Source organism: Copadichromis virginalis, linkage group LG6, assembly GCF_057382275.1.
Source record: "Copadichromis virginalis isolate Kocher_CV1m ecotype Utaka linkage group LG6, C_Virginalis_male_GT1.1, whole genome shotgun sequence".
Lineage (NCBI taxonomy): Eukaryota > Metazoa > Chordata > Actinopteri > Cichliformes > Cichlidae > Copadichromis > Copadichromis virginalis.
Window position 1 is genome coordinate 20,139,922 of NC_140623.1, and position 15,631 is coordinate 20,155,552.

The 15,631-nt window shown below is 38.2% G+C and overlaps 1 protein-coding gene and 1 long non-coding RNA gene across 5 annotated transcripts; one reads left to right on the top strand and one right to left on the bottom strand.

Moving 5' to 3' along the window:
- The first annotated feature begins 2,931 nt into the window (after positions 1-2,931).
- Positions 2,932-9,891, top strand: LOC146707652 (uncharacterized). Of its 2 annotated transcripts, XR_014920862.1 has the most exons (3): positions 2,932-3,117; positions 7,705-8,714; positions 9,390-9,891. It is a non-coding gene; the product is annotated as an uncharacterized LOC146707652 (long non-coding RNA). The 2 variants fall into 2 exon arrangements; XR_014920861.1 differs by having other exon boundaries at positions 7,705-9,891.
- Positions 9,892-10,776: 885 nt separating this feature from the next.
- LOC146707653 (uncharacterized) lies at positions 10,777-15,417 on the bottom strand. 3 transcript variants are annotated; one of them, XM_085459128.1, is made up of 3 exons: positions 15,237-15,300; positions 14,924-15,004; positions 10,777-13,811 (listed from the first exon to the last, which is right to left on the bottom strand). In XM_085459128.1, the coding sequence occupies exon 3, from the start codon at positions 13,785-13,787 to the stop codon at positions 12,036-12,038; it is 1,752 nt and encodes a 583-aa protein (XP_085315254.1). In that variant the 5' UTR covers positions 13,788-13,811; positions 14,924-15,004; positions 15,237-15,300; the 3' UTR covers positions 10,777-12,035. The 3 variants fall into 3 exon arrangements, with proteins under 3 accessions (XP_085315254.1, XP_085315252.1, XP_085315253.1); XM_085459126.1 differs by lacking the exon at positions 14,924-15,004 and having other exon boundaries at positions 15,237-15,417; XM_085459127.1 differs by lacking the exon at positions 15,237-15,300 and having other exon boundaries at positions 14,924-15,102.
- Positions 15,418-15,631: the final 214 nt, after the last annotated feature.

Consider the following 15,631-nt stretch of genomic DNA (forward strand, 5'->3'; position numbering starts at 1 on the left):
TTTTAAAAAAACAAAAAAGCACAATAAAAGCAGAATAAAGGATAAAAAAAACAAACCAAGATAAAAGGTGTGAGCAGAAGTAAAAGGGGGAAATCATTTAAAATAAAAGCTGTTTCAAAGATGTGGGTCTTTGGTTTGGCTTTAGTCTGCTGTCCTTAGGTGCACAGACGTGGGCCACAATCATGGAAAGTTGTCTCACCGTAAGTTTTAGTTCTGCCTTTTGGGACCTGGGGGTTCTAATAAGCTCATAATTAAAAAGCAGTTCCGATAAATAGTCAGGATTAAAACCATTAAGAGCCTTAAAAACCGGTATAAGAATCTTAAAATCTATTCCGACAGGAAACCAGTGCAGAGACTCTAAAGCTGGTATTACATGTGCTCTCTTTATGGCCTTGGTCAGAACCCATGCAGCTGACTATTGGGGTAGCTGGCGTCGAATCAATCCTAAGGAAATAAAAATGTGTAACAATGTCTCTGCATTGGCTCAAGAGAGAAACTGTTGTACTCTGGCAATATTCTCCCAGTGATTAAAATTCAGACTTAGCTGCATGTTTGATGTATTGCTTAGAACTAAGATCTGGGACAAAGATGACAACTGAATTGTTTCTACTGTTTTGGAGGGAATCAGTACCAGTAAGTGCAAATGTCCTGATAGTTTCTCTCATGATGTGAATCTCCAGTTTCACCACATCCCAAAGGTGCTCTGCTGCATTAAGATCTGGTGACTGTGGAGGCCATTAGAGTACAGTGAAGTCTTTATGATGTTCAAGAAAGCAGTTTGAGATGATTTGAGCTTTGTGACATGGTGTGTTATCCTGGTAGAAGCATCCATTAGAAGATGGGTTCATTGTAATGATGAAGGATTGGACACACTCAGCGGTAACACTCAGGCTATAGCGTTGATGCTCAATTGGTACTAGGGGGCCCAAAGTGTCCCAGGAAAATATCTCTTCAGACCAGTAAACATATTTCTATTGTCATCTTTTGGTTTGTGTGAATTGTAGCATCAGCTCCATGTTCCTGGGTGATACCTTGTGTGGTGTTCTGCTTCAAGGTCTGATGTGTAGTGCATTCAGAGATGCTCTTCTGCATACCTTGGATGCAACAGCTTGAAGCAGTCTGTGCATTCTCTTCTAACCTCTGGCAATAGCAAGGTATTGTCTCGCGGAGAACTGCCGCTCACTGGATGTTTTCTCTTTTTCAGACCATTCTCTGGAAACACTCCACATGGTTACTGTGGGAAAATGGCAGTATAGATCAACAGGTTCTGAAATCCTCCGACCAGTCCATCTGGCACCAACAACCATACCACATTCAAAGTCACTTTCACCTTTTATCACCTTCTTCTGATTGAGATTAACCAGTTCCTGCCACATGACTGGCTGGTGAGATATTTGCGTTAACAAGCAGCTGAACAAGTGTATCTAATAAAGTGAGTGTATTTCAGATGGAACTAATAAAAATGACTAAAGAAAACTAATTCATTCAGTTTCTGTTAGTGTCAGCCTCCAAATCTCTTTTTCCTACACAGTTAAAACACAACAAACAAACTCTCATCACTTTTTGTGTCTTTAAGACTTTCGATATACGTCAACAACTGCCTAAAAACTGAACACTGACACCATATAAATTCTTGGTTCTGCCTTAAGAGACTGTACCAGTGTAGTCTTTCTCCTGTGCATACATACATGCAGTAATATCATTACCATGTCATCCTATACCACCAAAAGGTTCTGTTTTTTATATAGAATCAAGCTGCATTCATCTCCAGTTTACATACATCTGGTTCGAGTTTCATTCAAAGGCAGCTTTGACAAAAACAAGCTTTACTTTGAAAAGTGTCACACAGCAATACAGCACTATTAAAATTCAAGAAGAGTCGTGTTCCTTAGTGATGGCTCTGACTGTGTGCTGTCGGTCATCATCGGCAGAAATCACTTTTTTTTTATGACCATCTGGATGGTGATGATGACAGTGGAGTGAGCTGTCTCACATATTGTTTTACGAAGTGGGTTTTTAGGAAGTTCTCACATGTGGTTAGCATCCTGCATTGTTCTCGTATTTAGGAGCAATATGTTTCTGGACTATGATGCTCCTAGAAAGGTTTTGTTTATTAAATTAAGCCACTGTATGAATACGGTAGGGTAGATTAAAATTTGATCAATGAACAGGAACAGTAAAGCCACAGTTGATTGAGTCTAATCAGGAAAATCAAGGTAAAGATTCTTTAAATCATTGTTTATGTCCAGTTCACTTAGTCTTTTTATGCTATATGTGCAATAACGTAGACTGCACGGCAGGTTATATAACTATTAATGGGGATTACTATAGTGGTGGTCTCCTTCCTCCTCCACTTGGGATTACTGACCTGTTTAATCTGTATGGTGGGAACGTACCATGGGCCCCACTGTTCAAGGATGCCATAATGAATACACAGTGTTGGGAAGGTTACTTTTAAAATGTATTCCACTACAGATTACAGAATACATGCCCCAAAATTTATTTCGTAACATATTCCGTTACATTACTCAATGAGAGTAATGTAGTCTGAATACTTTGGATTGCTTAATATACTGTCATGCTTTTTACAGCTACATGACTGTACTATTGCTGTGTGATTTATTACTATTACTCAAGGTTACTCGCCATACCAATACTACGGAAGAGGATTAGGGCCACAGGAAAAAAAAAAAAAAGAATTCTGACTTTAATCTCAGAATTCTGAGAATAAAGTCAGAATTCTGACTTTAGTCTCAGAATTCTGAGAAAAAAGTCAGAATTCTGAGAAAAAAGTCAGAATTCTGAGAATAAAGTCAGAATTCTGAGAATAAAGTCAGAATTCTGACTTTATTCTCAGAATTCTGAGATTAAAGTCAGAATTCTGAGAAAAAAGTCAGAATTCTGAGAAAAAAGTCAGAATTCTGAGATTAAAGTCAGAATTCTGACTTTAATCTCAGAATTTTGAGGTGGGCACCTGCAGGCTTCCAGCTTCGGTGACAGCGATGTGTCCAGTTTGGCAGGTGGAGAACTAATTCACTAAATATGGTGGATATAAGTGACTTTTTGCGTGGCCGAGGGGTCCCCGAAGATGCTATTTTATTAATGGAAGAGCAGAAGGTGAGTAACAAAAAAGAGAAATAGTTTGGTGTCTCCTATTTTTACAGGAAAACAGTTACGGTTAGCTGTTAGCATGCTTGTTAGCTTATAATGTTATATAGGAATGAACGTGTTTCACGATGTTACAGTATACTAGGTGAATTGACGTTTTAACTGTTGTTGATCGCAGGATCATCCCAGATGGGTTCGTTGCATTTTATTTTATTGTTCTACTATTTCAGAGTTTTTCAAGGCAGTTAAGCGGAGCTGTGTTACAGATGCTAGCCGCCTGCCAATATCACTGATATATTTGATGTGTACAAGTAAGTTACACTTAGTACAGCGGAGGAGAGAAGCTGTAATGAATGTTTATGCGGATATTTCACTCAGAAAAATGGGTGGCGTTCATACACAGCCACCGACACAGCCCCGGTTGTTGTTCTGACGGTGGCCGACTGACGATCCCCTCACAACATGTTAGCTAACACAAACTAATGTAGTGCATGTAACTGTGTATACGTTAGTGGTACAGTGTCGGAAGAAATGAGCAAACTGTTTATAATGTCAGAATGACATCATCTTTCTCCTATATATAAAAGTGCTGGCTGAGGAGCGCTGCCGGTGTTGTGCCAAAAAGTGATTGTCTGCCAGAAACTGATTGCCGTCCGCGGGAGCGCGCGCAGCTGCTTAAAGCTGTAGCGCCCGGATTACTTGCGTTGCCAGCTACTTCCGTGCAACTGATATAACGGGCGGGGGGGCAAACCAACACATTTATGCCTTTGTTATTAGGCAAAGGTATGCATTTATGAAACTTCAACGTTTCTTGTAACTGAATTATGACGCTTTTCAGAACGTTGCTTTCGGTGTGTAGCGCAGTCACGAATGACTACACGCATCACGATGGAATAATTAATGCCTACAGGTTTAGTATGTCTACTCTCGTTGTTCATATTTGTTATAAGACTGTCGAATAGTAGTTAAAACAATAAAGACCATTTGTGCCAGTATCACCATGACTCTTTCTTGTTTGTTCAGAATAACGACTGAGAACATGGCATTTTAGCGCTACCAAAAAGTGATTGTGGCCTATAACTCGTCACTGAAACAATATTTCTGCTTCAAACTTGGCGGATGTCATTCAGAAGGGTCATATGCCAAATATTACATCTCAAACAGTCCCTTAGAACTGCTGGATAACCTGTAAAGGAACATTAACATTGATAATATGCCATTTTCAGCCTGCCAAAAAGTGATTGTGGCCTATATCCTGTCACTGAAGCAATGTTTCTGCTTCAAACTTGGTGGATGTCATTCAGAAGGGTCCTATGTGACATATTATATCTCAAACACTCTCCAAGAACTGCTGAAAAACTTTTAAAATAACATTAATACCGATAATATCTCATTTTCAACCTGCCAAAAAGTGATTGTGGCCTATATCCTGTCACTGAAGCAATGTTTCTGCTTCAAACTTGTTGGGTATCATCCAAAAGGATGATATGTGGCACATCATATCCCAAACAGTCCCTTAGAACTGCTGGATAACCCGTAAAGGAACATTAACATTGATAATATGCCATTTTCAGCCTGCCAAAAAGTGATTGCCGCCTATCTTGTCACTTGTCAAATATTGTCACTGAAACAATATTTATTACGCACATAATGACATGACATTTCTTTTTAAAAATAAAAATAAAAAACTTTTAGATTGTATACATTGTCTTATCTAAATATAAGTATAATTTCACGTTTTGGAAAGTTTTCATTCATTCTTTAATAAAATATTTCTGATGTTTTAGAATATTACTTTTTCTTTTCCCTTTAAAAAATGTTTTTCCGATTTAAATTTACTCAACATCCTGTTGTTTTGCTTAGAGCTCAATTGGTAGGCCTAAAGTGCTTCAATTAGCCGAGTGTAAGAAAAGCGTTACAGAGTCATGGACCCCACTCTTTATTCCGATATCCTGTCGTTTAAAACCAATGGAACCTTGCCTAGTGGGTTTTCCACCACACAAAAGTGCAATTTTCGTCGAAAGGCAAAGAACTTTGAGGTTCAAGGTGAGTTTGTCGAATGTTTTACGTAATTTTTTAGCTTTCCACTGTTTGCCAAATTTGAGTTTAATTAACAGCTGCGCACAACAGCGAACAAAAGTAGGGCATCCTAGTTACATCTCTTGAGGAATACATAATTTTCAGCAGAATGTGTCACATATGATCCTTCTGAATGACATCAGTCAAGTTTGAAGTAGAAATATTGTTTCAGTGACAAGTTATGGTCCACAATCACTTTTTGGCAGGCTGAAAATGGCATATTATAGGTATTATTGTCCCTTTAAAAGTTATTCAGCAGTTCTAAGGGACTGGTGGAGATATAATATTTGACATATGACCCATCTGAATGACTTCCAGCAAGTCTGAAGCAGAAATATTGTTTCAGTGACAAGTTATGGTCCACAATCACTTTTTGGCAGGTCGAAAATGGCATGTTATGGGTATTAATGGTCCTTTAATAGTTATTCAACAGTCCTTAGAGACTGTTTGAGATATAATGTGTCACATGTAACCCTTTTGGATGATATCCAACAAGTTTGATGCAGAAATATTGTTTCAGTGACAAGATATAGGCGGCAATCACTTTTTGGCAGGTTGAAAATTGCATATTATCAATGTTAATGTTCCTTTACGGGTTATCCAGCAGTTCTAAGGGACTGTTTGGGATATGATGTGCCACATATCATCCTTTTGGATGATACCCAACAAGTTTGAAGCAGAAACATTGCTTCAGTGACAGGATATAGGCCACAATCACTTTTTGGCAGGCTGAAAATGGCATATTATCAATGTTAATGTTCCTTTACAGGTTATCCAGCAGTTCTAAGGGAGTGTTTGAGATATAATATGTCACATAGGACCCTTCAGAATGACATGCAGCAAGTTTGAAGCAGAAATAGTATTTCATTAACTAGATATAGGCCACAATCACTTTTTGGCAGGTTGAAAATGAGATATTATCGGTATTAATGTTATTTTAAAAGTTTTTCAGCAGTTCTTGGAGAGTGTTTGAGATATAATATGTCACATAGGACCCTTCTGAATGACATCCACCAAGTTTGAAGCAGAAACATTGCTTCAGTGACAGGATATAGGCCACAATCACTTTTTGGCAGGCTGAAAATGGCATATTATCAATGTTAATGTTCCTTTACAGGTTATCCAGCAGTTCTAAGGGACTGTTTGAGATGTAATATTTGGCATATGACCCTTCTGAATGACATCCGCCAAGTTTGAAGCAGAAATATTGTTTCAGTGACGAGTTATAGGCCACAATCACTTTTTGGTAGCGCTAAAATGCCATGTTCTCAGTCGTTATTCTGAACAAACAAGAAAGAGTCATGGTGATACTGGCACAAATGGTCTTTATTGTTTTAACTACTATTCGACAGTCTTATAACAAATATGAACAACGAGAGTAGACATACTAAACCTGTAGGCATTAATTATTCCATCGTGATGCGTGTAGTCATTCGTGACTGCGCTACACACCGAAAGCAACGTTCTGAAAAGCGTCATAATTCAGTTACAAGAAACGTTGAAGTTTCATAAATGCATACCTTTGCCTAATAACAAAGGCATAAATGTGTTGGTTTGCCCCCCCCCGCCCGTTATATCAGTTGCACGGAAGTAGCTAGCAACGCAAGTAATCCGGGCGCTACAGCTTTAAGCAGCTGCGCGCGCTCCCGCGGACGGCAATCAGTTTCTGGCAGACAATCACTTTTTGGCACAACACCGGGTTGAACTTTGACCTCGGAGTGACGTGACGTTTGTTCGCACAACCAATAGAAGTGCAGAAAGTCGCAAATCAGGCATATTGTTCGCATAAACACAAAAATAAATAACGAAATAATCCCGATATTGTGCCAAAGACTGATTTACAATGTTACTTTGTGTTCTATGTGTAATACCTTTGCTTAAATGACTAAATGGACTGTGTATTTATGACTCTGCGTTATAGTCTTACATACATAAGTAACATTCATATGTACAGATAAAAATGTACAGAGCTATGTACACAAGCGTGTACACAAAAGTCTACTGCTGATCGAGCTGCTCAGTGGTCGTACAGTCTCATGCAGAGAGCGTGGAGGTGTTGTCCATGGTGGATGTTAGCTTAGACAACATCCTCTCCTCCCCAGTCTGCTCAGTGGACTTTAGCAGACCGCTAAAGCTGGCCCTCCCGACCAGTTTGTTAAGTTTCCCCCTGTCCCTCTCTGCCATTCCACCACTCCAGCAGACCACAACATAAAAGACAGCAGACGCCACCACAGTGTCGTAGAACATCCTTAGAAGACGTACTACCTACATCATAACCAATCAAGTCCCGCTTTTTTTTAAATACAGAAGAGGATTTATTATTTACTGAAAGGCTATGCCTTAGTTTGCTTCTTTCATTATTGTGTTTCGCCCTGCATAAAATAGATAGCTTTTCTGATAACTACAGTCAATACTCTCCTACTGGCATTAACGAGGCCTAAGAGGCTTAACTGTAATATTGCTTTGCAGCGTAAATGTTGCAGAAAATGACTGTCTTTTCTTTCTTCCTGTGTGCAGATTGACTGTGACGTCATAGCGCTGATGGATGACGCAACTTTGGCAAACTACATTCCCTCGTACGGAGACCGAATTGCCGTCTTCAATTTCTGCAAAAGCAAGCAACCACTGTCAAAAAGAAAACTAGGACTTCTGCAAAAAGTTCACCTCTCAAAGTGAGAGAAACAGTGGCTGACATGTCAGATTTGGATGACTTAATAAGACTGTATTTCAGACTTTCTTTCAGTAACAAAGAAATACTTTCAATTTTAGCACATAGTCATCAGACAATTATAAGTGTTCGAACTCTAAAGAGAATTTGTAAAAGACTTGGGCTTTTTAGAAGGAAGAATCAATCAAACTTGGAGGAAGTGCTAGCCTTTGTCCAACAAGAGATCATGACAAATGGACAGATGCAAGGTTATCGTTGGCTACATCTACGTGCAATTCAACATGGATTTGTGGTGTCACAAGATACTGTAAGATGCATAATCAAATTGCTTGACCCTCAAGGTGTGGAACTGAGACGAGCTCGACGGTTGAGAAGACGACAGTACAGCTGCAGAGGGCCAAATGCTCTCTGGCACATGGATGGCTATGACAAGTTGAAACCATATGGTATTGCTATCAGTGGCTGCATAGATGGTTTTAGCCGCTATGTTTTATGGATGGAGGCTTATACTACAAACAGTGACCCTAAATTGATTGCAAGTTATTTTCTGAAAACAGTTTCATGCATCAGCGGATGTCCAGAAAGGTTACGTGCTGACCGAGGTACCGAAAATGGTTGTGTCGAACAAATGCAGATGTTTTTACGGAGAAACCACACAGACAGTTTTGCAGGTGAGAAAAGTTTCCTTTACGGAAGAAGTACGGCCAACCAACGTATAGAAGGATGGTGGGCTACCCTACGCAAACAGAGTGCACAATTTTGGATGAACTTATTTCAAACTTTTCAGGATGATGGCCACTTCACAGGGGATTTTTTGGACAAAAGTCTTATCCAATTCTGCTTTCTCAATCTTATTCAGGTAAAAGCATGTGCTCATGCTATGTAATGTCTTAGCTGCATAAATAGAAAATATAAATATGGTTAGAACATTTTTTTTCTTTAAATTAAATATGAATTTTATTTCCATTTTAATATGTCTTGATGCATGCTCAATCAGCCAGGTAAGGAATGTTTTTTGACAGAACATTTCTCACACTGAAAACGCTACATCCAGATGAACAGAATCAACTTTTTGGGATTCCATTTTAATACTTTGATGGAATTGTATTCATGTTATCAGTGGAAGTAACTGCACCTTTCTCAGCACAGGTGCATGGAGCATTTTTTTTTATTTATTGCCACATGGTTTAAATTACTATGGAGTCTGTTACCTAGTGGTCCTTTGGGCACGGTTTCAGAAAGCAATCCTATCATTTGGTTAATTCTCTATTGAAAATTTATTGTAGAATCATTGCACACTGAGTATAAAGTGTTGGGCTATCTATTCAACAGCAGAATCATGCAGCACCATTCTGTGTCCATGTGCTGTTTAGTGAAAGTGCTCTTTTGTTGTTGCTGCTTGGTTTTACATTAATTAGAGGTCAGTTTCTATGTCTGTTGATTAATGAGTTAATAAGCCTCAACTTTGGCTAAATCTACTGGTACATGGTCTGTTTCATATACCAGTACTTATATTGTGTTGTTTTTCATGTAGGATGAACTTGATGAAGTTGTGAACACATGGAACTCGCACAAAATCCGGCCAAGTGGTAGTGCAGCATCGGGTCGACCAGTAGTAATGTACTCATTTCCAGAGCTGCACAGTGCTGAGGATAGACTGAAGCCTATTTCTATGGAGGATATCACTTTGTGTATGGAAGAGTGTAGCCCAAAAGGTCAACACCCCTGTGATGAAACAGTCTTTGAACTGTGTTGTCTGCTTATGGTAGAAAATGAATGGGATGCCCCAGGAGATCCACTTGGTGCTGCGGATCTGTACATTAGGTTAAGAGAAGAAATACTGCAAAGTATTTAAGGAACTTCAGTGTGTAAATGTACAAATAAATACAAAATATTTCTCTTTATCTTGATAACGTGATTTGATAGTAGGTGCCATGTCTTACAGGTACCTTTTATGCAGGTATTTCTGCACTGCATTAAATGAAAAATGTTTTTCTACATTCACACTACCATTAAACAGAAATGTTTATATATTACTTGAAAAAGCTGAATATTGTGATATTATCAATCAGTTATGAAACACATGTCAATCCTTTTAAAAGGCCATACATTAAACTGCATTTACAAATGTTATATTTTTGATTGAATCATAAGTGGTGTAAACCTGCCTACCAGTAAATTTCTGTGTTTTGTTGCCAGACATGTGCATAGTATATAAAATATAAACTGACCAGCTCCCTGCTCATTGTTTTCTGTATCAACCTTTACTCTTAATATTCATGGCTGGAAACCCAGGCACCAGCATATGATATGCTAAGTGCCCGGGTTATCTGTGGTATGTTTCAGTAAACCATAGTAGCATTAACAATTCTAGGTCTTGACAACAGCATGTTTCTATAAACGTATCATTGTTAATATTTAAAGTCGTTATGCCTTTTGGGGAGCTTTTAGTGCAATTATATTAAAGCAAAGCTATTATAATCATTTACCCATATGACGATCCATCACTTAATTATTAATGTATTTCACTTCTGTTAGTTGTAAGATATTTTAGCTGGTTTTTCATGTAAAATGACCACGAATCATTGCTATACTGATTCAGTGTTAGCTGTTGTATACAAGGCTCCTTCATGATATGAATCCTAAAATTATAAGAAACATACCAAAAATATTTTGACTTTTATTTGTAGTATCCCAGCAACAATGCAACAAAACAGTTCCTGCAAGTGGAACCAAGTTATTGTCCCATTAAGTGCAACATGTTTTACATTTATATTTGTGTATCTTTATGAAATATTTGAAATTAAAAATAAATGGTATTCTTCCATGTTACTGAGCTCATGTGTGGCAGTCTCTTGAATTCTGGCATGTTCAAATAGATATGGAGTTTGATGAACATATTCAAAACAACAATACAAATGTACTGTGTACAGTAACATTTTATTGGAAAAAGTTTACAAGAAACCTGTTCTTTCCAATGCCAATAACATGGCTAAAACTCATAACCGTATAAGCTGCCCTGTAACAAGAATGACTCAACTTTTAAAACAAACTTATAGATCTCATATAGTCTTGTTATGCATCAGTATACATCAGTGACTTACTGTAAAGACCATGAACACTGGCTATTGTGGTATCACATATTCCTTCAGTGTCATCTATGGTATAGAAATAAAAACAAGTGTGAATGACTGAGAACATACATGCATACAAATAAAAATGCATAATTTCTGGCAGTAACAAGACATTTTTTCAGGTGTTAAGATTAATACTATATCTGAGAACATGACAATTTGGCATTACAAAAGGATGCCTGAATAATCACAGTACTTGACCACTGCACTGAAGTGTACAGTGTTTATTTATGATCTCAGTAATCAATAACCATCTTCAAAACAGACTGAATCCTTTAAGCAGCTTGAATCAATTTGATGGATGAATAACAGGTATGCTTAGAAACAATATGACATTAAGAAAATACTGGAATTTAAAAAAATATTTTCACCAACTTTATATGGAACCTTTGTAATCAACAACAAATGCCAAACTTTGATACCTTAACCTACCTTAACTAAAAATTGCATATACTGTAAAGCAAAATGTTTTCAGACATGACAAATGCTAAAGTATAAAATTGTACTTATTCCTTTTACAATACAGTGTTGCATAACAGCATTACTTTTACGTTATAACTATGTTCAGTTTTAGCCCTGACCTAATAAGAAAATACCATCTGAATGAATTAGTCTTTCTACTAATTACTTACAAAAGTATTTGACTGTGCTGAGCTCTCACACCACACATGGTGCATTAAAGAACGTTTAAGAGCAGTTTAATTATAGTTTATAGATCTTAAGTAATCTTTCTTCATGCTTTTGCTGAAGGTTTCTGTCTTACAGCTGGAAAGCTTGGATTTGGTGAAGACAGCTCTGGATATGGTAGTAAACAGTGTACCTGTTCGTTTTGTTTTGTGACTGTATTATGTAAAACTCAAAATGATAAAAGAAAATGAAATATTAGCCAAAACTAGACTTCTAACAGAGATGAGAAACTTCTCTCTAATTAAAAAAAGTATACTGTATAAGTTCAAAATACATAAAAATACATATTCCTAACATCTCTTTACAGTTATGCTCTAGTGTGCATGAGCAGTTCAAATGTAGCGCATTGCTGTGAGAGTCTAAACAATGTCCATCACCCAGACATTACTTTCAAGAACTGCATTAAATTCAGAATGAAAATCTGGGAAGTTTTCATAGCTGTTAGCTAGCTGTAGAACATTCCCACACGTGCGTCCGACTGGTCTTCTTGTAAACTCTGTCATATCTTGAAATTGCACATAAATACTGTTTGTTACTATAAGGTCAGATCCGGTGCAGAAACGCATAAATTTCTGAAGTTTAATGTTATCCAGCTCTCTGATGAATCTTTTGAGATGATTTTTCACTTCTTTTTGTTGTGGAGTCAAATCCACAGCAAATTTCAGCAGCTGGCACACTTTTTTTGAAGTTGGTTGCAGTTCAGAGAATAACTTGGTCAGTCCCTCCGGACTGAGGGAGATATGGGGGTCGATGATCTCCCGCCAGCAGTCAATAACAAACATTGGTTTTTGGACAAGCTCTTTGTGTGCTATTTCATCAAGGATTGTAGGAAGAGTCTCAGCAGTGATTCTTTTTCTACAGCCATAACTGTCAAGAATTTCCACAAGATCATCCAAGTCAACTGCAGAGAAATCTTTTACTGCTTCCATCAAAACATCACATTCTTGGCTGCTGACAAACTGTAGAAAGTGTGCTTTAAGATCACTGTAAACACCACTGAAAAGCACTTGTTCCATAAAAGGGATTGCAAGTTTATTTGGAAAATACAGACATTCTTGGTAACCTTTCAGGAGTATTCGCCCAACTGCCTTCCATTTTTCAGCAGGAAAATCATGGCGAATGAATGGCACTTTAATGGTTGCACCTAGGGTGCATCGCTCATAAAATTCATGCCAGAAGCATGTGAGTACATCTCTTAGTATTCCTGATCCAGTGCCTGGTTCTTCTGTGTTGTCTGGAAGTATGCGCTTCACATTCAGTGTTTTGGTCAAAATCTCCTCATCAGAGAAAGCAGTAATCATGTCATGTAAAGTGTCAGTATGACGTATGGTGATTGTTATTATGTTCTCTGAATTAGGTGGACTGAGGGGTACAAGAAAACCCTCATAGACTAATGTGTCTTCTGTATCTTCTTCAGCATCAAAAATTGGACCAAAAGTAATTTCTGGATCATCTAAAATTTCTGAACCAGCGATGACTTCATCAAAATTACCCCTGACTTCCCCCACTTGCAATGGATTAATATCACTGCCACTGCTTTCTGAGACAAACACCACTTCAGATGTCTCGCTGGCATCTTCTTCAGGATCTTTTGGTTTTGTTGCAATGTAGAAGCGTAACATTGTCAGTCTCGCTGCCTCATACATATTGCCAATAGACTGGCAGGTATCATCAGTAAGGTGGTTCTGTTTAAAGTCCCAAACCTCAAACTCAAAATCTGTTTCACATCCCTTAGGAGATATGCCATTAGGAAAAAAAAGTTTCTTTCCTTCCTGAAGAATATCTTTTAATCCAGCATCAGTGGCCATTTGAATTTTTCTAGTGCCACCTCCCTGCTTCGCTCTCACCTGTTTGGCTATTTTTCCATCACAATGTATCCATCCTATCTCAACATTGCGTGTTGCTTTTTGCTTCTTTGTCTGTCTTATTCCTGCATCTGTATGTGAAGTGTTCTCCTTTGGACTTTCTTTTCTGGTTTTCATTTTCTCACGAAGTTTTTGCAGAAGTCCTAGTTTTCTTTTTGACAGTGGTTGCTTGCTTTTGCAGAAATTGAAGACGGCAATTCGGTCTCCGTACGAGGGAATGTAGTTTGCCAAAGTTGCGTCATCCATCAGCGCTATGACGTCACAGTCAATCTGCACACAGGAAGAAAGAAAAGACAGTCATTTTCTGCAACATTTACGCTGCAAAGCAATATTACAGTTAAGCCTCTTAGGCCTCGTTAATGCCAGTAGGAGAGTATTGACTGTAGTTATCAGAAAAGCTATCTATTTTATGCAGGGCGAAACACAATAATGAAAGAAGCAAACTAAGGCATAGCCTTTCAGTAAATAATAAATCCTCTTCTGTATTTAAAAAAAAAGCGGGACTTGATTGGTTATGATGTAGGTAGTACGTCTTCTAAGGATGTTCTACGACACTGTGGTGGCGTCTGCTGTCTTTTATGTTGTGGTCTGCTGGAGTGGTGGAATGGCAGAGAGGGACAGGGGGAAACTTAACAAACTGGTCGGGAGGGCCAGCTTTAGCGGTCTGCTAAAGTCCACTGAGCAGACTGGGGAGGAGAGGATGTTGTCTAAGCTAACATCCACCATGGACAACACCTCCACGCTCTCTGCATGAGACTGTACGACCACTGAGCAGCTCGATCAGCAGTAGACTTTTGTGTACACGCTTGTGTACATAGCTCTGTACATTTTTATCTGTACATATGAATGTTACTTATGTATGTAAGACTATAACGCAGAGTCATAAATACACAGTCCATTTAGTCATTTAAGCAAAGGTATTACACATAGAACACAAAGTAACATTGTAAATCAGTCTTTGGCACAATATCGGGATTATTTCGTTATTTATTTTTGTGTTTATGCGAACAATATGCCTGATTTGCGACTTTCTGCACTTCTATTGGTTGTGCGAACAAACGTCACGTCACTCCGAGGTCAAAGTTCAACCCGGCAGCGCTCCTCAGCCAGCACTTTTAGGAGAAAGATGATGTCATTCTGACATTATAAACAGTTTGCTCATTTCTTCCGACACTGTACCACTAACGTATACACAGTTACATGCACTACATTAGTTTGTGTTAGCTAACATGTTGTGAGGGGATCGTCAGTCGGCCACCGTCAGAACAACAACCGGGGCTGTGTCGGTGGCTGTGTATGAACGCCACCCATTTTTCTGAGTGAAATATCCGCATAAACATTCATTACAGCTTCTCTCCTCCGCTGTACTAAGTGTAACTTACTTGTACACATCAAATATATCAGTGATATTGGCAGGCGGCTAGCATCTGTAACACAGCTCCGCTTAACTGCCTTGAAAAACTCTGAAATAGTAGAACAATAAAATAAAATGCAACGAACCCATCTGGGATGATCCTGCGATCAACAACAGTTAAAACGTCAATTCACCTAGTATACTGTAACATCGTGAAACGCGTTCATTCCTATATAACATTATAAGCTAACAAGCATGCTAACAGCTAACCGTAACTGTACCGTAACTGTTTTCCTGTAAAAATAGGAGACACCAAACTATTTCTCTTTTTTGTTACTCACCTTCTGCTCTTCCATTAATAAAATAGCATCTTCGGGGACCCCTCGGCCACGCAAAAAGTCACTTATAGCCACCATATTTAGTGAATTAGTTCTCCACCTGCCAAACTGGACACATCGCTGTCACCGAAGCTGGAAGCCTGCAGGTGCCCACCTCAAAATTCTGAGATTAAAGTCAGAATTCTGACTTTAATCTCAGAATTCTGAGAAAAAAGTCAGAATTCTGAGAAAAAAGTCAGAATTCTGAGATTAAAGTCAGAATTCTGAGAAAAAAGTCAGAATTCTGAGATTAAAGTCAGAATTCTGAGAAAAAAGTCAGAATTCTGAGATTAAAGTCAGAATTCTGAGAATAAAGTCAGAATTCTGAGATTAAAGTCAGAATTCTTTTTTTTTTTTTT